Source organism: Callorhinus ursinus, unplaced genomic scaffold (genome assembly GCF_003265705.2).
Source record: "Callorhinus ursinus isolate GAN/ISIS: 27379988/994484 unplaced genomic scaffold, GSC_fseal_2.0 scaffold65, whole genome shotgun sequence".
Classification (NCBI taxonomy): Eukaryota; Metazoa; Chordata; class Mammalia; order Carnivora; family Otariidae; genus Callorhinus; species Callorhinus ursinus.
This window is the reverse complement of record NW_027397127.1, coordinates 3,666,045-3,689,926: the sequence shown is the minus strand read 5'-3', so window position 1 is coordinate 3,689,926 and position 23,882 is coordinate 3,666,045. Positions and strand designations below refer to the sequence as shown.

Below are 23,882 nucleotides of genomic sequence, written 5' to 3'. Positions count from 1 at the left end.
AGGGTTGTGGCGACAATCAAAAAGGGTAATAGAAGTGAAAGAACTTCTCAGGGTACCTGGGTGGCTCAGTCGGTTAGGTGTCTGCCTCCAGCTCAGTTCATGATCCTGGAGTGCTGGGATTGAGCACCACGTCGGGCTCCATGCTGAGCATGGAGTCTGCTTCTCCCTCTCCCTCTGTCCCTCCCCTGCTCATTCTCTCTCTCTCAAATAAATAAATAAAATCTTTTAAAAAAAGAAGTGAAAGAATTTCTAAAAGCATGAAGTGCATATGTAAAATATTTTATTTAAATAAATTGAAATATTAAAAATTAAATATTAGAAAACAAATCTTTTCTTCTAATCAAATATTTTTATTACTACTCAACTCACTTCTTTCAGCTTTCACCAGTGGAATGTCTGCTAAAGCTCAAGGACCATTGAGAACTTTTATGAATGCAAGATGTTAAGAAAAGGGGGGGCAGATTTGATTAGAACCGTAACTCATATTTGCAATGTACCTCATAATTCACAGAGCACTTTCACACACACTACCTCATTTAAGATCTGTAACAGCCTTGTTCATTAGGCAAAGCAACAGTGAATTCCTCAAGGACATAGAATGTATCTTACTCATCTTAATATATTCCCAACACATAATGAAATACCTGGCAAAACAAGTGTCTGTTGAATTGTTGTATATGATTTCTATTCCCATTTTATAGTTGAAAAAACTAAGGTCCAGAGACAGAGCTGAGATTTGAACTTTTTCAAATCCACTGCACAGCTCTCCTGAACCTTATTACTAGTGTTATTTATAGCTGTGGTTCTCAGACTCTGACAAACATCACCCACAAGGATTGTTGGGACCCAGATTGCTTTGGATTCAGTAGATCTAGAGTGTGAACCAAGAATCTGTATTTCTATCAAGTCCCCAGGTGACACTGATATTGCTGGCCCAGGGACTGCATGCTGAGAACCACTACCTTATAGCTTAGTTTGGTCTTCTGACCAGCAGCATCAGCACCACTTGGGAACTTGTTAGAAATGCAAAATCTTGTATAAATTAAAGTTTGAGGAGCACCACAGAACAATGAGTCTGGTGTTTTCCTGACCTGGCTGTTCATCAGAATCATTTGGGGGAGCTTCAGAATATATATAGTCTCAGGTCCCTCCCCCTGGAAATTCCAGTTCCCAGGTGGTTCTGATGCATGGCCAATTTCGGGAAACAAAACATTGCTCTGGACTAGTCATATCCCAACATATTTTTTTTTAGAGAGGGGCGGGGGCTGGGGCAGAGAGAGAGGGGTAGAGAGAGAGAGAGAATCCCATGCAGGCTTCACACCCAGCACAGGCCCGACATGGGGCTCGATCTCACAATCCCCAGATCACGACCTGAGCCGAAATCAAGACTCAGATGCTAAACTGACTGGCCACCCAGGCGCCCCTATCCCAACATATTTTTATTGCAACTGCCCCACCTTCTCTATCCTCACCCCCACATCTTATCCTCCCAGCGATTTCCCCGAGGGGTAAATGACTCGAGCAGAGAAGCATTTTACTAGCTTCCAAAAGGCCTTTGGCAATAGGTAGTTGCTCAGATACATGGCTCAAGCATTGCTTTTGAAAAAAATAATATTCTAGATCCTGGGGTAAGCCAAAAGATCAAAAGAGTGTAAGACAGGATCTACTGGGGAGATAGACCTAACACATTAAAATAATTACAAAACAGTGATGGATAAACTCTCTGGCATTCTCAGTATAAGAGATATTGAAACAAGGTAAGTGAATTGGAGTAGTCCAGAAAGCTTCCCTAAACAGACGGGCAGTGGGCCTGCATAACAAATGATCTTGCATTTTTATCACTTTTTTCTCAGGAAATAATTCAATAGTCTCTCAGATAAAGAATAAACATATGTCAAAAACAGGGGCTAAATGGGGGAACTAGAACATGCTCTTTACAGCCAACTTCACAGTCTTGTTTGGAAGGAGCAATGACAAAGAGTGCACTGATAAATAAGGAAAGGGTAGGAATGGGGAAATGGATCTTGAATGGAAATCACCCTGGCTTTTCATCCTCTGCAAAGCGAAAGCATCTTCAAGTTCAATGCTAGCCAAAGTCCCTCAAGCAAAGAGCAAGAAGGCCCTTCTAAGCAAAAATGCCTGATAGCATGCTAAAATTTCCAAACCTCATCCCTCTGCCTCCAGGCATGACCACACCCCAAACAGATGACATGGGCTAGAAATATGCTAGAGCTATGCTAAACAACACTTCCTGCTAAGGCTCCTTGTCCTCCTACGTTTACAAAATGCTTATGTTTCTTCTTGAGAAAATGTGAATTTTTAGGGCAGTGTAAGCCACCTTTATTTACCAAGAAGGCAAACCAATAATCCATATCTTAGCTTTCGGAATGGGACGTTTACTCATTTGCTAACTCAGGGAGACTTGGACAATAAAAAAGGATGCAAGTTTCATCCATTGTCCTTCTAGTGTAATTTCATGATGAAGAGAATGTTTTGCCTGGTTGCCAATTAATACTTTCTTTTTTCTGTTGATATGATAATCTCTTACAAATGAATGATGTTTTATGTTATACAGAGTATTTTCACAGATATTTTGATACCTAAGGTCCCTTTAGCTCTAAAATATTATGGTCTTATATTATCCTTCTAATGGTCCCGTGAGGTAGGTTGAACAAAGTTCCTCAACCTGCTCTGGGCCTCAGTTTATCTGTCTATAAAATGAAAGGGCTGTGCTAGAACAATGGTTTTCAACCTTGGCTGAACACTGACTTGCCTAGGGAGATTTTGAAAACACTGCAACGGATGCCTGGGCGCAGTTCCAAAGATTTTTCACGTAATCGGTATGGGGCCAGGCCTGAACACTGGGCCTCTGAAAGTTCTCCAAGTGTTTCTAATGGGTATCCAGGACTGAAACCCAGCAGACCAAATGAAGTGTAAGATCTCTCCCATCTCTTACATTCTGAATCTAGATGTCATTTGCACTTTACGGTTGAGGGAACTGAGGCACAGAGAGCTTAATGACCGCCAATGGGAAATGTACAAGTCAGTTGTAAGGTAGTAGATAGAGCCTATGTCTTTCTACTCCAAAGCTCAGACCTCTGTTTCAGACAACTTTGAGTCTGCTTAATGTCCAAAACCTGTAGGGTCCTTAACCCTGACTTTGCCCTGTGTATCTTTATGTACAGAAATCCAGCATTTCAGAAATACCACTGTTGAGCTTCTTCTGTTGAGTTCATTATACCCTCTCCTCCATTAGAAGACTTTCCCAAATTAGCGTCCACATGGCCCTGATCTAAGTATGCATGCCTTCCTTTAGTACTTACTACTCACTAAGCCATCCTCCACTCGTTCATTCCTTCAACATATGTATTGGATGCTTACCATATTCTAGGCACTGTTCTAGGTCCTGAGGACACATTCATGAACAAGCAATGCCTCTGCCCCCAACAGATGTTTGCATGTTACTCTACAAGATTAAAGCGTTTATTCTAGGTATGGCATATGTCTTCCTAACTAGATTATAAGCACCTCAAGACTAGATACTCTGTTTCCTGGTACTTATTTAAAGTACCCCAAAGTGCCTTGTATAATATCAATAACAGATGTCTCTATTGATTATAGAGAACTCTCACAATCAGTTATCCTTAACAGAAACTACTATTAAGAAAAACCACTGATAAATTATAAAGATTGGGCATTTTGTTTATTCTGTATGTTATAATGAAAACTTACTGATATCTGGGATTCTTGCCAGTGGGGAGTCATTCTAGACATCAACAGGAAACAGTTTAAGCTAGCCTATTTGGGATCTTCCAGATTTGAGTTATGGAATCATAGAACTTTACATATACACAGGACTGAAATGCATACAATGTTTGCTTTGTGGAAAGGAACTCTTAATCTACTCTATGAAAGTGGAAACCAAGATCCAATGAGGGGCAGTGGTTTACTCTACATTACCCAGCTATTTAGTGGCAGAGCAAGAGTCTCTAGGTCCCTTGCCCAAGGGTCTTCTCCATTATTCCTGCCTCTATCTCAGAGGTTAGCAAACATTTTCTATAAAGGGCCATGCCTTCAGACTCCAGACTGAAACATTAACTCTTCTCTGGGTCTCTTGACTACCAACCTGCCTGCATAGTTCAGATTTGCGAGGCCCCACAATCACCTGGGCCAAGCGGGGGCGGGGAGAGAGAGATAGAGAGAGATGATAGATATCTGTCCTTTTGCCTGTTTCTCTGAAGAACACTGGCTAACACAGGCCATATGATAAATATATAGGGCTTTGTGATCCCAAATGGTCTCTGTTGCATATTTTTCTTCTTCTTTTTTAGACCTATACATAGTTTCCTGACCCTTGATCTATTGTATTATGAGTAATGGAAAATCAAACTCTCTTTTGTATTCCAAAGGAAAGTTTCTTAGAGACTGCAAACTCTGATCAACCTTAATTCTTTCTAGTTATATTTCACTCTTGCTTTGTATCCCCACTAGTTCTGCCTTTGTGTGAAGATTTCCAGGGTCTTTATCTTTGCATTTTGTTGTATGTGTTACATACACAAACCCAGCTACCCCACACCGTTCTGTTCTACTTCAGGCTAGGACTTGACAAGGGCAAGGGCAGTATGGAGAAGATGTTGTCATCCTTGAAAGCCACATTCAGCTGGGGGGAAGGAAACATATTGATTTAAACAGATTTTTTGCTTTACAAGAAGGGAGGGAGAGAGATTGCTCAATCTGACCTCAAGGTCTCGGCCAGGTCCCTCAGGAGTAACCAAACCCCATACCACTCAGTGAACTGAGCCAAAGCCAGGACTGTTAAGCCAAGTGGTGGGGCGGGGAAGGCTGGGAATGTTTTAGCCTGCCCAGTGAGTGACAGCTATTTCCCCTGGAGTCAGAGTCCTAGCCCTAGACCCAGTTGGAAGAAAATCCAAAAGCGGGGGGTAGCTATGTAAAGTAAACCCCATGAGAGGGACCCTCTAAATTCTTTTATTTTTATTTTTTTAAATTTTATTATGTTATGTTAGTCACCATACAATATATCATTAGTTTTTAAAAAATTCTTACCTTCTACATCAGATCATACCCAATTCCAGCCACCACCAACTTCCAGGTGAGGCTTAGTGGTAGACCTTTAGCCAACAGATTCTTTAGCAGCCAACACTAACAGCAGCAGGCGAATTCAGAACCCCATTCCAGGGTGGGTGGCTTTTGCTGAAGAAGATTATGGTTGGGGTTGAGATAGAGGTGTCTATATTACCTGTCACTAAAAACAGACATGGATTAAAACCAGCCCCCACCCTGATTCCTCTGGATGAGCTGCAGTAATCTATCTCTTTGCTAATCAGCTTCCACACCCCCTTTCCCTCAGCTGCAATTTCAGCCTGGAAATGAATGATACCATTCATCAATCCCAGAAGTCTCTCCTCAAAGATGATGAGGAAGCGGGTCCCTCTTGCCAACTCCAGTCCACGAAGCCAGAGGAAATCCTGACTACTGACGGCATTTTATCATGCCTTTTACCAGGGGTGAAATATGTTGGAACCAAATTCGGGATCCTACTTGCTACTTCTCAACTAGTCATTGGGAGGTCTAAGTAACTACTGCTCTCTTGATCTGAATCCTGTGTCACAGCATTCTTATTCACGGCTTGGCTCACATGAGCTCACGACCAGCCCAGGAAACAGCCCAGTATATCCACTGCAGTATCCATTAGGTACAGGGGCACAGGGCCTGGGGCCCACCGTACTTTTATGGACCCATGAAAATGATTTCATTTCTTTTAAAATCAGAAAAAAACCCACTTGAGGTTAAAGAAAATGTTTAAATGTATAACGTTAATATATTCTTCTTTATACCAACACAGTGGAAATTATTATTATTATTAATATTATTATTTTAGTGGAGGAAAGGGTCCACAAAGGCAAAAGTACCCAGGGCCTACAAAAGTCATGATGCATCTGTAAGAATACCAACTATTCCTGAAGATCCAAAATCTAAAGGGTAGGATGGCCCATTTGAGAACCCAAACTTCTTTTAATCAGGGGAGCCCCTGGGAAAGCACAAAGATCAATTCCCAGCAGGCGACAAGCCAAACACTTGGAACTCCAAGCAAGGTAAGGCTCCATCCTCTTTGCAAACAGCAAGAGGAAGTTCACCTATCAACTGCCATATTAAATAAACTGTAGAGTCAAAGACTGCCAGAGGGAAGCTTTTTATCAAGACTGTAATGTCTCTGGTGAGTAAGACCAGAGATGTCCTGACATATAAATATTTATATACGACTTCATCAGATGAGACAGCCAGTACTTAAAAGAAACAGGGGCACAGACATGCATATGTGGACACAAAGAGACTTCAGTAGGTACTGGTCTCTGGCCCAAAACCTCTTGCAAGGGATATATATTATCATGCTGGGCGAGCCATTCAGACCCCTAGGGTCTGCCAAATTGTTGCCAGCTGGAGAAGCATGGACTTGGTGCAAAAGAAAGTACGCAGTCTACATCTATGGCAAACACTACTTATGGCAGTTAAGTCTAATTAGTAAACCTGTCTCTGATTCCTCCAGTGAGACAGCACAGCATGGGGTAGTGGGAGGAGTGCTGGTTTCTCTAGGACCAAATCTATTGTGAAGGTTCTAAACCCGGCAAGGCATCTCACGTTCCTGCCTCCTTACCACTGTGGTTGGAGAAGCCCAACTTTAATGCCTGTAATCAAAAGGATTCTCTTAATCTCTTACAACTTTGGTGGGGGGACTCTTAAAACATCTGCTAGAGAAATCTCCCCTCCTGATCAGTTTCCCCTTTTCTCTCTAGAGTCTGTATCAGGATAGATGCTCTCAAGCCCTACCCTGACCACAGATGAATAGATGTTACCTTGGTGGTGATTGTCGATACTCTAGCAACAAAGCCCTTTTTGCCCCAGTTTATCACCCCTGTCAAAATGTAATGGTGCCTGTTTTCTTTCCATTTAATTATTCCTCTGGGCCTTGAAGGGATTTTTTCTTTTCAAGATTTTCTAATTAAAATGCAAATAAAAACCTGAGGCAGAGGGCAATGATTCCCAAAGTGCATTCTACCATATGGTCACTGTTTTGTTTTTGTTTTTGTTTTTGTTTTTTAAAAAGGTTTAGTGTTCAAACAAGTTTGGGGAACACTGGATTACAAAAAATCAATCGGGTTTCTTTACAGAGGGCTTATGGGAGGTTTTTTCCTAAGCGGGGAATATACTATGCAATGTTACTAAACTTATTTGATCAAAGAACATTTGATTGGACTAGTATTACATATAACACAGTTTGGGAAATGTGCTCTAAACTGATAGGATCTAACATGATAGTGAGGATTGATTTGTTAGAGCCTTACCAATTGAATTCGTAAGCTGAGATCAAGGCTCTGAGAAAATCAGACCCCAAAAAAGAACTGATTTATCTGGGTATGAAGCTTTAAGTTATAATGTAGGATGGAGCACAATTGGACAAATGACTAGCTCTGCATAGTAAAATGCATATATGACATAAGCTATTTCAGAAAGGCATTTTAGCAACCATGTGTAACACAAGAGCTAGTGGAGAGTAAGGCCCTAGGAAGATGGGACACTGGACAGGCAAGTTATGATAGATCTGGAGCATGGGGAGTGGCCAAGAGACATCAAATCCCACAGGCTGACCCAGTCATGACTATCTGCTTGGTTGCCTCTGAGGGTCCTCCTGAGCCAGCCCCTGCCCTCTGATTTATTTCTGGAAATAATGACAGGCCATCAAATAACCTGGATTTGATTGGCTTCATAGCCTAAATATTCACCTGAAATAGACCTTGTCTGCCACATTTGAAACAGCTGCACATTCCCGCCTCAAACTGTTCTCCTAACCTCTTTGGACCTATCTTTATCTAGCTCTCCATGGCTCTAACAGTTCCTGGGCTTCTCCTCCTACTCATCCCTTTAAAGCAAATATCCCCCCTCGTCTTCTCCTGTAGCAACTTCACACATGAACCCTTGGTGAGCTCATCTACTTGCCTGAATTTTACTTCCATTGTTTGCAAATTACTCTCAAATCTAGTATCTCCATCCCAGACCTGTCTCCTGAGCTTTAGACTCATGTATACCACTATCTTCTGGAGACTCTGCTTAGATGTAGCAAGGCATTCCAACTTCAATATATCTAAACTCTGCTTCTCACCCTGGATTTCCAATGAATGGCCCTATCATTCACCCATACATGTCAGCCATAAACCACAGTGTTGCCTAAATCCTCCCCCTCCTTTGCTTGTGGTAGGCAGAATTCTGAGAATAACCCTTGCCTTTGTATAATCTCCTCCCCTTGACTGTGGCAGGAACCTGGGAGTACATCATTCCTATAATTATGTTACGTTACATGGCAAAAGGGACTTTTCAGATGTAATTAAGGTTAGTAATCAGTCGACTTTGGGTCAATCAAAAGGAAAATCATCCAGCTGAGAGCAATTTAATCACATGAGCCCTTTAAAAGCAGAAAGTTTGCTCTGGTGCAAAAGGGGAAGTTAGATTCTAAGCATGAGAAGGATTTGCTGGCTGTACCCTTGTTGGCTTGAAGGTGGAGAGAACTACGTGAGAAGGATGTGAGTAGCTTCGAGAAGCTGGAAAAGCCTCCCAGCTGACAATCAGCAAGGAAATGGGACCTCAGACCAACAGATCTAAGGAACTTAATTCTGACAAAAACCTGAATGAACCTGGAACTGGATTCACCCCAGAACCTCCAGATAAAAGCTTAGCCTGTCTGATACCTTGACTTCAGTTTTGTGAGACCCTCATCAGAGAACCCAGTCAAGTCTGCTTTAACTCTGACCTACAGAACTGTGAGATAATAAATGGATGCTATTCTAAGCTACTATGTTTGTGATAATTTATTGCATAGCAGTAGAAAACTAATATGTACCCAAATTCAATTAATCACAAAACTCTCCAGTTTCTACCTCCCAAATATTTCTTGAATCTGTTCTCTTTCAATGTCCATTACCACTGCCTGAGTTTGGATCCTTCCATTCTCCTTCCTGTACTATACTACACAGCCTCCTACTTGGCCTCCCTACTGGCCCTGTCTTCCTCAAATCTAAAACAACAGAGTGACTTACCCAAACTGCAAATCTGATTATGTTATTCTTCTGCTTAAAATCCTTCAGTGGCGGGGTGCCTGGGTGGCTCAGCTAGTTAAGTGACTTCTGGCTCAGGTCATGATCTCAGGGTCCTGGGATTGAGCCCAGGGTCTGATTCCCACTCAGCGGGGAGTCTGCTTCTCCCTCTCCCTCTGCCCCTTCCCCCCACTCGTGTTCTCTCTCTCTCTCAAATAAATAAATAAATTCAATGAATGAATGCATGCATGCATGCATGAATGAATGAATAAATAAATAAATAAATAAATAAAATCCTTCAGTGGCTTCTAGCCCTACAGGACAACATCCAAGCTCCATAACATAGTTTACAAGGTTGTTCCTGGATCTTACCCTTGCTTTCCTCTCAGCTGTATCTTCTGCCACATACGCCTTGCTCTTTATTCTGCAACACAGGGTTTCTCAACCATAGCACTACTGACCTTTTGGGTCAGATCATTCTTTGTTATGGAGAGCTGTTCTGTACACTGTAAGATGCTTAGCAACATCCCTGGCCCCTACCAACTAGTTGTCGCTAACACCCCACCCCAATTCATGACATCCAAAAATGTCTCTAGACATTGCTAAATGCCCCCTGGGGAGAAAACTGCCCTGGTTGAAGACCACGAGGGACCTGCTGTGGTTCCCTACACTCAAGCTGGCTTTTTTCAGGAGCTAATATCACAATATCTGGAAAGGGTAGGGTTTATGGTATCAAGAATAAAAGTATTCTAAATCTAGGAAAAATAGATAGACTGGGATTCTGGAATCCCATGTGATATACCTTTTTAAAGTTAAGTAACTTTGGTGGTTTAGGGGTAGTCTGTGACTCTTGGTACTAGGAGTCCCTTCTGTTTAGAAGACATCTTTGATTCTGGAGAATTAGAAGGGCCAGGAAGGGACTAAGATAAAAAGAAAAAGGAAATGACTTCTTTGTATTTACTCTAACTTTAAGAAAACTTATGAAAGAGACATTCATGTTTCCTTCTATATTGTTTAGGCAAGAACTGTGGGCCAAATCATTACCCAGAAAGAAGAGTGAATTTGTTTGAAGCATCCCTTGAGGAACATGTTTTAGGAACATGGGCGTGGTGGTTAGGGGACAGGAGAAACCCCAACACCTAACAATTCCATTACTAGGTATATATTTGAGAGAAATAAAGATATATGTCCACACAAACAGTTATACACAAATGTTCATAGCGGCGTTATTAATAATAGCCCAAAGATGGAAACACCTCAAATATCCATCAACAAGTGAATGGATAAATAAAATGCAGTAAATCCATACAATGGAATATTATTCATTCATAAGAAGGAATGAAGTCTGAATACATGGTACAACATGGCTGGGCCCTGAAAACATATGCTGAGTGAAAGAAGCCAGTCACAAAAAAACTACATATTGCATGACTTGTTTATATTAAATGTCCAGAAGAGGAAAATCTAGAGATATAGAAAATAGATTAGAGGTTGCTTAGGGCTAGGGGGGATATGGGATAGGCGGTGGTAGCTAAAAGGTACAGGATTTTTTTTAGATGATAAAAATGTTTGGGTTTTTTTTGGTTTTTAAAGATTTTACTTATCTATTTGACAGAGAGAGGCACAGCGAGAGAGGGAACACAAGCAGGGGGAGTGGGAGAGGGAGAAGCAGGCTCCCCGTGGAGAAGGGAGCCCAATGTGGGGCTCGATCCCAGGACCCCAGGATCATGACCTGAGCCAAAGGCAGATGCTCAACCAGCTGAGCCACCCAGGCACCCCGATGATAAAAATGTTTTAAAATTAACTGGTGTTGGTCATACATATCTATGAATATATTAAAAATCATGAATTGTACACTTTGAATGGGTGAAGTATGTGGTATGTAAATTATACCTCAATTAAGCTAGTAACCCAAGCAACTCAGGGCCTTTCCCTACATCCCCTGCCCCAGTCCTGCTTAGCACCATCCTAAAGAAATAGGACATGGGACAAGCAAGTCTGGTTGGGTCTGGGATGAGAACATCAGTAGTCTAGAGCATGGCAGGAGGCACTGCCAAGGAACAACGGTTCCTTTTAACTTCTCAGTTTTTTCCTACTTAGTGAGGCTTAGCCAGCCTCATTGCTATAGCAGTGGCCTTGGAGTGAGTTAGTATTTCAGAGCATCTATATAGAAGAAACTTCCATGCTGTTAGTTTACATCCACAGTTCTTGGAAGTTCTAGAAAACTTCAGAGTATTTGGCTGCTAACTTTTGATGCAGGGTACCGCCCTGATATGAGAATATGGGCCACTGCTATTTCTAGGCATCATATTAAATTCAAATTAAAAAAAAACTGCCTTCTCTTTTCAACAAATGGTGCTGGAAAAGTTAGATACACATTTGCTCCTAACATACACACCAAAAATGAACCTTGACCCTTACCTCACACCACACATAAAAGTGAACTCGAAATGGATCAGATATTTAAACATAAGAGATAAAACCATAAAACTTCTAGAAGAAAACATGGGAGAAAATTTTGAGGGCCCTGTGTTAGGTAATGAGTTATTAGCTATGATACCAATGCATACTACATAAAAGAAAAATTAATAAATTAGACTTCATCAAAATGAAACAAATGCTCTTGAAAAGTTAAGAGAGTCATTCAAAAGATAAAAAGACATGCTACAGACTGGGAGAACACATTTGCAAATTGCATATGTGATAAAGGACTTGTATCCAGAATATATGAAGAATTCTTGTAACTCAATAATAAGGAAACAGATGACTTAAAAATGGGCAAAAGATCTAAATAGACATTTTTCCAAAGAAGACATACAAATGTCCAATAAGCATGTGAAAACATATTTGATATCATTAGTTATTAGGGAAATTCAAATGAAAACCACAATGAGATACCACTTCACACCCATTAGGATGACCCTAGTAAAGAGGCAGACAATAACCAGTGTTGTTGGCAAGGATGTGGAGAAACTGGAATTCTCATTCATTGCTGATAGGGATGTAAAATGGTGATGTTACTTTAGAAAACATTTTGGCAGTTTCTTAAAATTTTAAACATACAACCCAGTAATAACACTCCTAGGTATTTACCAAAGATAAATGAAGGCCACATAAAAAGCTGAACATGAACATCCACAGCAGCATCATTCATAATAACCAGAAGGTGGAAACAACCTAAATGGCCATCAACTAATGAATTAATAAATACCATGGGATATACTCATACAATGGAATATTATTCAGCCATAACAAGGAATGGAGTACTGCTATGATACGACACGATGAAACTTGAAAAAATGCTGAGAAGTAAACCACAATAAATCACTTAATTGTATGATTCCATTTATATTAAATGTCCAGAATGGCCAAATATGCAGAGATAGAAAGTAGATAAGAGATTGACTAGGGATGGGACAATTGAGGATTGGAGCATGATGTCCACAGTCTGTGTGTGTGTGTGTGTGTGTGTGCATGTGGTGACGAGATGAAACTGTTCAAAATTGACTGTGACGATGGATGCTTAACTCTGTGAATATGCTAAAAAGCCACTGGATTATACACTTAAAATGCATAAATTGTACGATATTGGAATTATATATCGGTAAGCCTATTTTCAATGCTATATTTGGTGACAATGCTTTTCTTGCCACTTTGAGGGAATGACAACAATGAGAAGGATGAAAAGAGTGAAGGACAAGAGGCTAGTTACTTCAATGGCTGGTCATAGGACAGTCTGCATTCCTGGATCAATCCCCACTTGATGATCCTCTTCAGTTTATTCAAGAAGTAGCTCTGACGCTAACTTTCCCTATTGGCAGAGACCCTTCCCAGCATTGAAAATGGCACCACGGTGGTGGAGACACCTTAATAATGGGACTCTCAAATGCCTGTCACAGTTTTGGCAGGCTGGCTTTTAGCTTGTTTTGTTTTATGATTCCTCCACCCTCTACTCCTCATGTCATCCACTGGAAAGAAAAAGAGGTCAAAGCAAAACTATAAGTTTGAAAATATTCCTTGGTCATGCCATCACAGAAATCGCAAGAAAGATCAGAACATAAGAACAGGGCAAATACTACAGGGAACATCCTAGGAAACAACATACCCACCCAGGTGAGTACCACATCACATCGGAGATCCTGGGAGCATAGAGAATTGAAAGGCATTGAGAAGCCTAGTGGCTTGGTGAAAAATATCTAGATGGAAACAACACCATGAGATAAATACTCTGTTCTCATGGAGCTAGAAGTACTCTTAAGGTCATGTATTATCTCAAAACCTAAGGCCCGGAGAAGAGATGTGATTGGCCCCATATCACACAGTTAGTGGAGAACTGAGTGACTGCTAGAACTCAGGTCTCTGAATCTCAGTTTAGGGCTCTTTCCATAGGCCGAATGTTGGATATCAACAGACTAGTCAGTGTGGGAGACTGGAATTTTATGCCAAAGCTTTTGAAGGAAATGGCCAAGCCCCACCTCTTCACTGCTCAGAGCCAAGAGCATCTCATCAACAATAAAACTCTAAGAGGATAAATTACCAAAGAAATAACCAATTGCCAGGCTACGCTTAGTCCTTTCTTTCCCAAAGGACGGCATATTTGATGTTTGGCTACTTCCATCACAGGCCCTCTTTTAAAGTACGGAATCTACTTCAGTGTGAGGCAACTTGAAGTATACACTACATATGGCAAGGTAGTTTGCAAACTGTCTCCTTTCAAAGAGCTCGGGCCTGGCTTCCCATCTTTGCTCTTTTCCACTTCATGCTCAAGCCAAAAGGCCTGTCTCCAGGAATTGAATCTGTGGAAGATTGGGGAAGGGGGGATTTTTTGGTAAGACAAACATCACCTTTCCAGCCTTGATTGGCTCAAGAGAAGATCAATGGTAAATGACCTCCCTCATGGGGCATAATTTATGGCCACGTGGCCTTTTCTATTGAGCCCAATGTTGGCTGAAAGGGTCATAACGCTAAGAGGAGGGAGAGGTTGGCTCTGGGAGAGCTGGAGGCCAGGGAGTATAAGTAAGACCAGATGTGGCTGGAGGGGGCAGAGATGATTGGGGGGGGGGCAGGGGAGAGAAAAACTGCCTACACAGGCAAAGTAAAGACACATTCACCTTGGGAAATGCACTCAACATTTTCAAGGTTAAATCCAACTTGTCTTCCTGTATTTCCTGTGATTGCCTTTGTGCTTCCAGCACCCAGTTATTTAGTAGAGCAAGATGGAGCAAGTTTTTTCTGGAATACTTAACAGCCACTCAAACATCCTCTGTGCTCTCATTTTTCCTATTTCATCATCTTATGGTTCAAAACCTTTCTTAAAACTCCTGTTCGAGCTTCCAAGGCTATGGGTAATCTTAGAATCAGCTTAAAACCCTTTCATGTTATTCTGAGACCTACAATTCCCAGTCCAAGTAGTTGATACTAGAAAGACAGAGACAGAGAAATGAAATAAATTCAACCAATTGAAAACTGGCCTAACAAAGCTAACGCACATACTAATAGCCATACTTATCCCTTAGGCATGTGTCTTGAGGCAATGATAAATCTTTGACTGCACAGACCTTGGATGTGGACAAAACTGAGACCAGAGATGCCAATAAGTGTAGCATGAATATGGATGGTGTGTGGACCAGCTGCACCCCTGTTTAAGATGCCAAAAAGCTCCGAGTCTATTATTAAGGCTCTGCATCTCTAATGGAAGCACCATGCTCTGTGCTTTACAGAAATGAATTTAAGTTTAGACTATGGGGCTACTCCTACCAAGTGAACCAGAAATTTGGGTTCTAGTTTTTAGGCACCCAGTGATCTTTAAGCATAAATGTGTGGCCTGCTTATAGAAATTAACATTTGGTTAATTTTGTCAACACACTGCAACAACCACTCCAGCTGCTAAAGAATCAGGAGAACAATCTCACCGGAGAGTTAACTAATATGCATCATCATCTAACCCTTAATATCCTCCCTGATCTCCTAGAAATTCATTACAGCCCACAGGAGTAGCAAGGGCCCTGCCAACCATTCCTTATTTCATTAGCAACTTCTTACTGAGGTGAGGAATAAATTGGGACCCCTTTGTACTAATGATGGTTAGTTTCCCCGTCTACACAGACCACAAATCTCTCAGAGGCAATGGGTGAGGAAATCTTTCTTCCATACTGGCAAAACTTAAGTCCTAAAAAGATCAAGGGCTCCAAAAGCCATCCAGACAAAATAAAAACAGAGAGAGATGACAGCCTTGCCTGCAGATTTCCTGTCAATTCGAGTAAGCCAGTAAATCAAATGGTACACACAAGGACAGAAGCAACAGTAAATCTGGAATCATCAACTGGGCTGTTTTAACTGATCATTATTCAAACAATGGGGGAGAAAACCACGTGATTTTTGTCTATTGGAGATCCAGTCAGAGCAAGGCCAAAACCAAGTGATGGTCTTGATTTCATGATTAAAATGTTCCATAACAAAGAGCCTTGACCATGCATTGTCCTTTCTGCCTGGTGCCACATTTAGCCAAAGACAGACATGGAATAGCCAAGCAAGTCCAAGCCATTGCAACACATGTGCCTTCAGCCTGCATGGAGGAAGATCATATTCCCAAGCAGTAAGAATACCCACCAGTAATCAAAGTGACTGACAGGTGTTAACATTAGAGCTGTCATCACCAGAATTGGGGAATGGGCTGGGCTCCAAAATTTTGAGTTTGGCTAACTTTCAGTATACTCAGCACCTATTTTGGAATTAGTAGATTTGTCCCTGTACCCCCAAATTTTGTTATTTAATGTCCTTGCTGTAACCACACAACAATGTTTGATTTGTGGGTTACCCCATGCATACCAATCTTACCAGTGAGGTTATGGTAGTTAGTGCCTAATCATCCAGCATCTTCTGTAAACAGCATTTTCTCATGCGCTCTGCAGAATATATACATGTATATTCCATAAAAAAATGTTTGTGGTTAAATAAAATTGGGAAATCCTGGGTCTAAATTAAATGGGTTTCCCTCCTGCAGGACTTCTCAGAACATTTAATGTGCCAACAAGCACTGTGAATCTCTAAGAAAGGCATATAATTTACAGCACTTCACCACATTATTTGGTCACAGAACCCGTCTATGAAAAGCTGCTGGGGAGCAGGAGATGGGGACAATTTTTAGAATATACTCTGGGAAATGTTGTCTTAGAAGTCTGCCCTCCAGGACCTCCAAGTAAGTAACAAATAGGAAGGAGCTCCCCAGGTGGAATACACACTCCTTTGGAAGCCTCCTATCTTTTTCTGATAGACTAAGGATTATGTCTGGGGCACCAAGAGCAGAGGGCTTCTCAGGACATCTCAGAACATCTACCTGAACCATGTGAGAATCTCTTTATGTCAGTCCATTCAATCAACAATCATTTACAGAGATTCCACAACATATCAGGAGCTGAGCATTAAAAAAAAGAAAAAAGAAAAAAAAAAGGTTAAGATTGTTTTAGCTTTGCACGGTGAAGACAGAGAAGTTTCCAGAGATAATATGATATTTGAAACAGGTCTTAAAAGATAACCCCCAGGGGTCCAAGTAGGCAGAGGGGAGACATTTTATTTTTTTTCGGGGGGCTTGGGGGCTGAGGGAGAGGAAGAGGGAGAATCTTAAGCAGGCTCCATGCCCAGCGCAGAGCCTGACATAGGGCTCGATCTGAGATCATTACCTGAGCCGAAATCAGGAGTCAGACTCAACCGACTGAGCCACCCAGGCACCCCCAGAGGGAGACATTTTAGAGAGAATGAACTGTACAGAGAGGCATGGATGCCTGCCAAGGCACTGTTCTGCTCCCCTGAAGCACTGTTCTGCAAAGTTTCTGTATATGCGCTATGTCATACACTGGCATTTTATAATGTGTTCCCCCAAAGAAATGGGAGCCAGTGCTTGAAGGAGTTGGAGAAAACGTGCTGTTCTGCATGGCCTGCTGTAGGATGAAAATCCACCCATCACTGGACTGGAGCTTGCTCACCTGGGAGGTAGGGGTATTGCTTCATTTAGCATTAGGAGCAATCCCAGAATGCCAAGGTGTGGTGTATCTCCACAAAATGTTGGAAATTCATGCTAAGAATGATGGAGGTAAAGTGGGGGGGGAAGAGCTATCATTTATTGATATATATGTAAATTACTTGGCAATTTACATATTTTGCCTCATTTAATGATGTATTTTTTTTTTAAAGATTTTATTTATTTATTTGAGAGAGAGAGAATGAGAGAGAGAGAGCACGAGAGGGAAGAGGGTCAGAGGGAGAAGCAGACTCCCTGCCGAGCAGGGAGCCCGACGCGGGACTCGATCCCGGGACTCCAGGATCATGATCTGAGCCGAAGGCAGTCGCTTAACCAACTGAGCCACCCAGGCGCCCCTTAATGATGTATTGTATGCATACATATTTACATCTTGTGTTTTAATTTACAAAGTGCTTTCATATCCATTATGTCTTTTGATCTTCAGGAGAATCCTGTGAGCATGAGTAGGGCAGGTGTGATCAGCCCCTTTGTACAGAGAAGGATAGTTAAGTGATTAGCCCAAGGTCACATAGTAAGTTGCAATATTAAGACTAGAAACCAAGTCTTCTGATTCCCAGTCTTATGTCCTTGATTTGTGTTTGTCATGCGTTACTTCAAGAGGCTGAAGGTATAGAGAAGTGGACTTATGCCCAATTTGAGGAGAATCTTTCTAAAACTCACAGCTTTTCAACAGTGGAATAAGCTGTCTTATGAAATCGAAATGGTTGTAGAGTATATCCTTGCCATAGGCGGGAGATTAAATATCATGGTTTCTCAGGTCCCTGTCAACGCTAAAATCCAACAATCCTGAAATTCCTAGGTTCTATTTCTCCAAGATGAGGTTTCCGGTGATTAAGCCTGTTCCTGGGAAGCTCCTGTTTATTATATACTTGGTCCTCAGGAGAGAGATACTCTTTGAGAGATGATTGGGAGTTGGGACTTTTCCCTCTGCAGGTAAACTCTTCGCTTTGGTACAACAAACACAAATCACATACCACCAATACCTCCAGGTGTTGCTCAGATCACAAAATGAGGAACAGATAGAGGTCCCGAAATTAGAGAAGTTCCCACATACATGAGTTTGAGTTTCACCAGAAATTTAAAATCTTGAAACACACAGTATATGTCAGAAATTGTGGGAGGAGTCATAGTTCTGCATTTGAACACTCATCAGTCACTCTGATGTATAGTGAGTCTGCTTCTTTAGAATCTATCTAGTTGTTCAAACACCAAAGGTATTTTCAGGGGTAGAAAGTATGGACTGATAATAATCCACAGTTGTCTTCTCTGATGGGGGACCAGGATTCCCTTTAAAGCCAACAGAACCAGCCACTGTACCAGTTCCTTTGGAACGTATTTTTTCATAACATTTACAGCTCCCTATGCTCAAGAGAATGGTGCATCTGTCTGATGGAGACGCCTGGCTGCATTCTTTCCCAGATATTAATATAGGTGGCGCTTTAGTAGCATAACCAATGACATGAAGAACCTGATTTGGAGAGGAACAGATGGTAGCATCCTTCTTGGACTAATTTTAGGATCCTGAAATAGTCCCTTTCTCACACAAAACCATCAGTGGAACCAAATTAAGACAGCTATGTCACATGGAAAAGGGAGCAAGAAAAAACGTGGTCTAGTGTGAGGCAAAGACAACGAACCCGACACTTCAGTGCTCCCCCTGTATCTGGGTCCTTTCATAGACTATGAAGGGTTACTTCAACCTTTGTTCACCAGAATGGACGCCGAACACCATCATGAGGCTGCCTAAGAAGAAAGGAGCCCGCAAATCTCATTTCGAGTCCCATGCATCGAATGATCAAGGTTGCATCGTGTAATAGTTACATTTGTATTCATAAGGATGTGTAGGACCTAGGTTCTAGGTCCTCTGCTTAGCAGACCAGAAAGCCGAGGCTAAGTGACCATTCAACTTGATAAGACGGAAGCAGAATAAATTTCAAAGCCTCAGATGTCTGGTCCATTGCTTGGTCTGCCGAAAAGACCTTTCTTCCCAGTAAGACCTAAAATATCAGGTAGGGATGATGAGCGCTGGAGGAAGAGTCCCCCAACCCGAAATGATGCCTGAGGCACAGGGTGGGCAGCCAGGTATTTGGAACAACTGAGAAGAAGAGTACTTTGAAAAAACAATAATAATTACCTGTTTTCCATCCAGAGTGTAGAGTTTTTTGACAACCCCGGTCTCCAGCTTGATGGCTTCAGTGATATCGGTGAGGACTTGCTCAAAAGAGTGGGCTGTCTTCTTGTTCAGAAGCACACGTACGGCCTTCCGAGGCTTCACCCCGCTGCGGATGATGGTCACCAGCTTGGGGCGCACAAAGTCCTTGTTCTCTCTGGCCTGGGCACTATTGCTGCTAGCCAGGGACTGGGGGGCTTTCATATTGGCAGATGTCTTCACGTTGACAGACCAGTTGGGATTGACGTTCTTGGTATACTCCACCTTTTTAAAGAAGTTGTCTGAGGAACAAACATAGCTTTCCCCTAAGGGAAGAAATAAGCAGTAATCAGTTGAATAGCAGATATACGGGCTCGTCTAACCAAACTAACGCACGCTGACCTTGGGGTTGGACTTTTGGAAATATGGTGATAATAACCAACTGTAGGCACAATTTCTAATTGGGCTCTCTAACAACTTGGCTCATTCAAATTCAAGGGCAAGTCATCAACAAAACATTCTTCATTATAATGGCATACCTAAGTTGACAAATCCGATAAAGCTAAGGGTTTCAAGGACAACGAACACATCTAAATATAATCTAACAAGCCGGGTTCTCAAGCTTCACAGGATTTTATTGCAATTGAAATGCCTATGTCAATTTCTTGGATGTTTGTTAATATCTAGGGGGCATTACTGGAGTGTTTTTAACATGTCTCTATTTCTTAATGTTCTTGTCCTGTTTCTGAACTCACAGCCCCGTTCCGTGGTTATAGTATAAACCAAGGAGAACTTTCAAAATGAATAGTTTATTCCAAGTTAAAGTGACCCAAGTGTCCTTGCATAATGGGCATAGAGTACATACTTACCAAGAAACCAGACTGTCCTTTGCACCAAATATATGGCTAAGTAGTAGAATATTGAAATGTGAAATGTGTGTGTGTGGTGAATATATATATGTATGTGTATAGTTGTGTCCTCTATGCTCACCCCCACACCCAAGTGGAAAAACTGTCTAAATAACAACATGCACACACATGCACATGCACACATACTGTGGCTCATGTTTGCAAATCTAGCCGTTGCTTGAGAAATACTTGTCCCTGTTTCCACCACCCACCCCTCATCTTTCCATTTTCCTAAATGCTACACACTTGATCTGTGTGTTCAAGGTCATCCTCACAAAGGCTCACCCTTGGCTGCCACAAGTAATGAGGTGGAGATGTGAGAATACATTACACAACCAGATTTATGGATTGGAGGAATCTAGCATAATTTTCACATTTACCTTGGGCTAGAGGAAATGACTAATACAGCAGAAGAAACACAGGGGCCAGAGGAAAGGGGGGGGGGGGGGCGGTGGACATTAGACACCTGGGACTAGAAGCTGGAGAAAAGAGGAAGAGAGGTAGCCTCAGCCTGGTGGGGGAGAGAGTACTGAAAAAGGTTGCATTTGTTGCGTAAAACACATTAGCCTCAAGGTATACAAAAGTTCATCCAGAGGTCGAGCTGCAGAAAACTACTGAGTTAATCAGGCTTAACTCATCAGTAATAACTCTAAATAAATAAGTAAGTCAACCCTGGCCAGGGCAAAGAAAGCATTAAACACAATTACAGTCTGATGGCTCTTCCTTTGGTCTCAGCAGGAGAACCACGCAGGGACATTCAGAAACACCCGGTTGATAATTCACTCCTTTTGCAAATATCGATTGCTTTGCTGTAGCACCAAATCTTTTAAGTCGTGTTAATTAATAAATTTCTCAGTTAGTGTGGAGAGAAGATTCAGTCAGATTCTCTAGGGCACTTTTGAAGACATTTATGTGTATGTGTGAAGGGGAAGGCTGAGGGACTTCCAACACTGCCCTGAGTCCCAGAGGCTGTTAGTCTTCTATCTTGACAGGGGGACCAAGGGATGGTTTGTAGGTGAACATGGGCATTCTCTCCCACTCGGTGCACATACACACACACACACACACACACACACACCAAGGATGGAGTAGTCAAAGAAGTCAGCCAAAAGAAACCCTAATTTCTCTGGCTCCCTTGCTGGCTAATCCAACCTAACCCAAGTGATTAGAGGCTAGGGTCTTTAGTTTGTGACTTAAAAGGGTGAAGGAGCCCTTTCAATTCCCCCATCTATTTACAGCCAATATCCCCCACGCCCTAGAGATGGCCCCTCGCCTTAGCACTCCACCAGATTCACGGGTACCTTCCAAGAGGTTAGTGCCTTTGAGTCAGATGTTTTCCATAACTTCTCAAGTACTTTAAAACTCTGACAACTGGTGGTGTAGAAATGTGTGAGGCTATATATTTATGATTTCACTCATCTACAGTCTCCTCTGGAGAGTCAGCTGTGTAGCCCTATTAGGACTCTGGACTTATTTTGCTCCCATCTCTTAAACCTCTTAAGCCTCTGAACTATGAGTATGATTAACCACCCCCAGATGAAAATGAACATGATGGCAGACAGCTATAGTATCATATGGCACCAAGAACTTTCCAGAGGGCCCAGCTCTTGGCCAAATCTATGTTGAGCACCTTCCAACAGTACATTTTAGTCTCTCCACTCTCTCCTTTTGGCTCCAATATGGAGTAATGGAAAAAGAACAGCTGATGTGATGTCAGTCAGAATGGGGTCTCCAATACCTAGTTGACGTGTCCTTGGGTAAGTTACCTAACCTCCCCTGGCTTCAGTTGCTTGTCTGAAAAGTGGGAATGATGATAACAGTACTTACCTCATAAGGTGGGAGCGGGGCACAGATCAGATGGTGGATATAAAGTGCTGAGCCCAGAGCCTGATGCTTGGTAAGCATTTGATAAATTCCATCTTTTGTTATCATTAAAGCCTTAATCTGAAGGAATGGAGAGAGAACAAGAAAGAAAGAGCAAAGAGGAAAGGAGGAAGAAAGGGCTGAGAGAAAGAAGATGAAAAGAGAAAGAGGAAAAGGCCAAGGGAAGAAAAAAGAAAGAAGCAAGGGCAGCCATCTTGGAACTGAGCTACGATCATTACATTACATGACCACCGCCCAGGTCTCGTGCCTCGAAGATAACGATTTCCTGCTGGTTAAGAGGAAGTGTCCAGTTGCTGAAAATGCCACGCGTGAAGCCGCTTGCTGCCGCTGCTGATGCACACTGAGGGCAGGATGTTTCGTAAGACTTTATTTTTTTTAGGGCAGTTCTAGGTTCAACTAACAGCAAAATTAAGGGGAAGGTACAGAGGTTTCCCACACCACCCCTGTCTCCCCATGGGCATAGCTTCCCGAGTAAACAAACATCCCCTACCAGAGGGCAGGAAATTTAGGGCGGCAGCTTGGGGAGTCAGACAGACCTGAATTCAGTCTCAGTCAGGCCTTTATGAGTGGTGTGACCTCAGGCAAATTACTTAATTTCTGAGTCTCAGCTTTTCCATCTATAAATTGAAGGTATTACACTAGGCAACATCTCAGTCCCCTTCCAGCCCTAAAGGTCTATAAGAAGGAATTTTCTTCTCTTTTCCATCCCCAGGAGGCTGTAGGAGGTAGAGTCGTTATGGTCATTAAATGTTAAAGAAATAGGTGCCCACTACTGAGGACTCGCCACTTGTACTACTGGAAAGACATCAAACGCGGTGCTTCTCTAGACCAAGGTTTCCTTGTTCAGATTTTGCAAACATCTGCAACGTCTGCTGCCAGAGAGCTCGGTGCTTCCTGCACACCCAGCTGCCTGGCACTTGGAGCTGGATGAGGTGTGTTGCACCTTTACACAGCTGGCTTCCCATCCTGTCGCAGCTTCCAGGGGCCATTGCCCACCCATTGAGAGCCTAGAAGGCAAGCTAGCTTCAGAGCCAAGCAAGGCAACGATTTGTTGGGACTGACAATCTGCTTCAGGATGAGGGGGTAAGGAAATGAAGTCATGGAAGCACAGCTGAAAGAGCAGGAAGGGAGCAAGCTGTGGGTTCAAGACGATCTAATGTCCACCTCCCTTCACTTTCAGGAGGGACCCATTTTCAAAAACATTACATGCGTTCACGTTTCCTCGGCGCAGAAACACTTCTGTCTGGGCTCTCTCCACTTTGCCAGGACTTCCTCACTCAAGAAGGAAAATATTAAATGATACTTTATTGTATCATCATATCTATTAATGATGCATCTCTCTCCCAGGTATCTTTAAAATCCTTCTCTTTGGCCATGTGTCTGCTTTAGTAGGGGGAGGATAAATTAGTGAGAAGGTGGTCTCATCTCATCTCATCTCAAATGAGCTATGGCAAAGGAACTGGATCATAACTAGGGCTGCCATTCGACTCAGATTTTCCAACAAGACTGTCCCAATTGGAAATATTCTGTCCTGTGGTCCATGTAATAATGCTCAAAACAATACCCTTGATCTGGGTACTCACAAACAAGGAAGTGGGGGAAGAACTGGGCAGGAAGGAAAGGAGAATGACTTAGCGATGGAAGACTAAGCAAGACAAAAGGAAAAGTCACTGGTGGGTTTCATTCATTGACCTACTGGGAATATGACTAATACAAATATGACCACAGCCTTCATTTCTTCGCTAAGACTCTGTGTACCCAAGGATCTGTGGGAAAGCTGACATAAATAACCTGATTTG

At 42.2% G+C, this 23,882-nt stretch overlaps 1 protein-coding gene across 3 annotated transcripts in view; it reads right to left on the bottom strand.

Moving 5' to 3' along the window:
• Positions 1-23,882, bottom strand: part of DCX (doublecortin) — a 119,223-nt gene that overhangs the window by 89,291 nt on the left and 6,050 nt on the right. For all 3 annotated transcript variants that reach the window (XM_073885767.1, XM_073885768.1, XM_073885769.1), the window contains exon 3: positions 19,277-19,617. In XM_073885767.1, the coding sequence (XP_073741868.1) occupies positions 19,277-19,617 (341 nt within the window). The remainder of the gene's footprint in view (positions 1-19,276; positions 19,618-23,882) is intronic.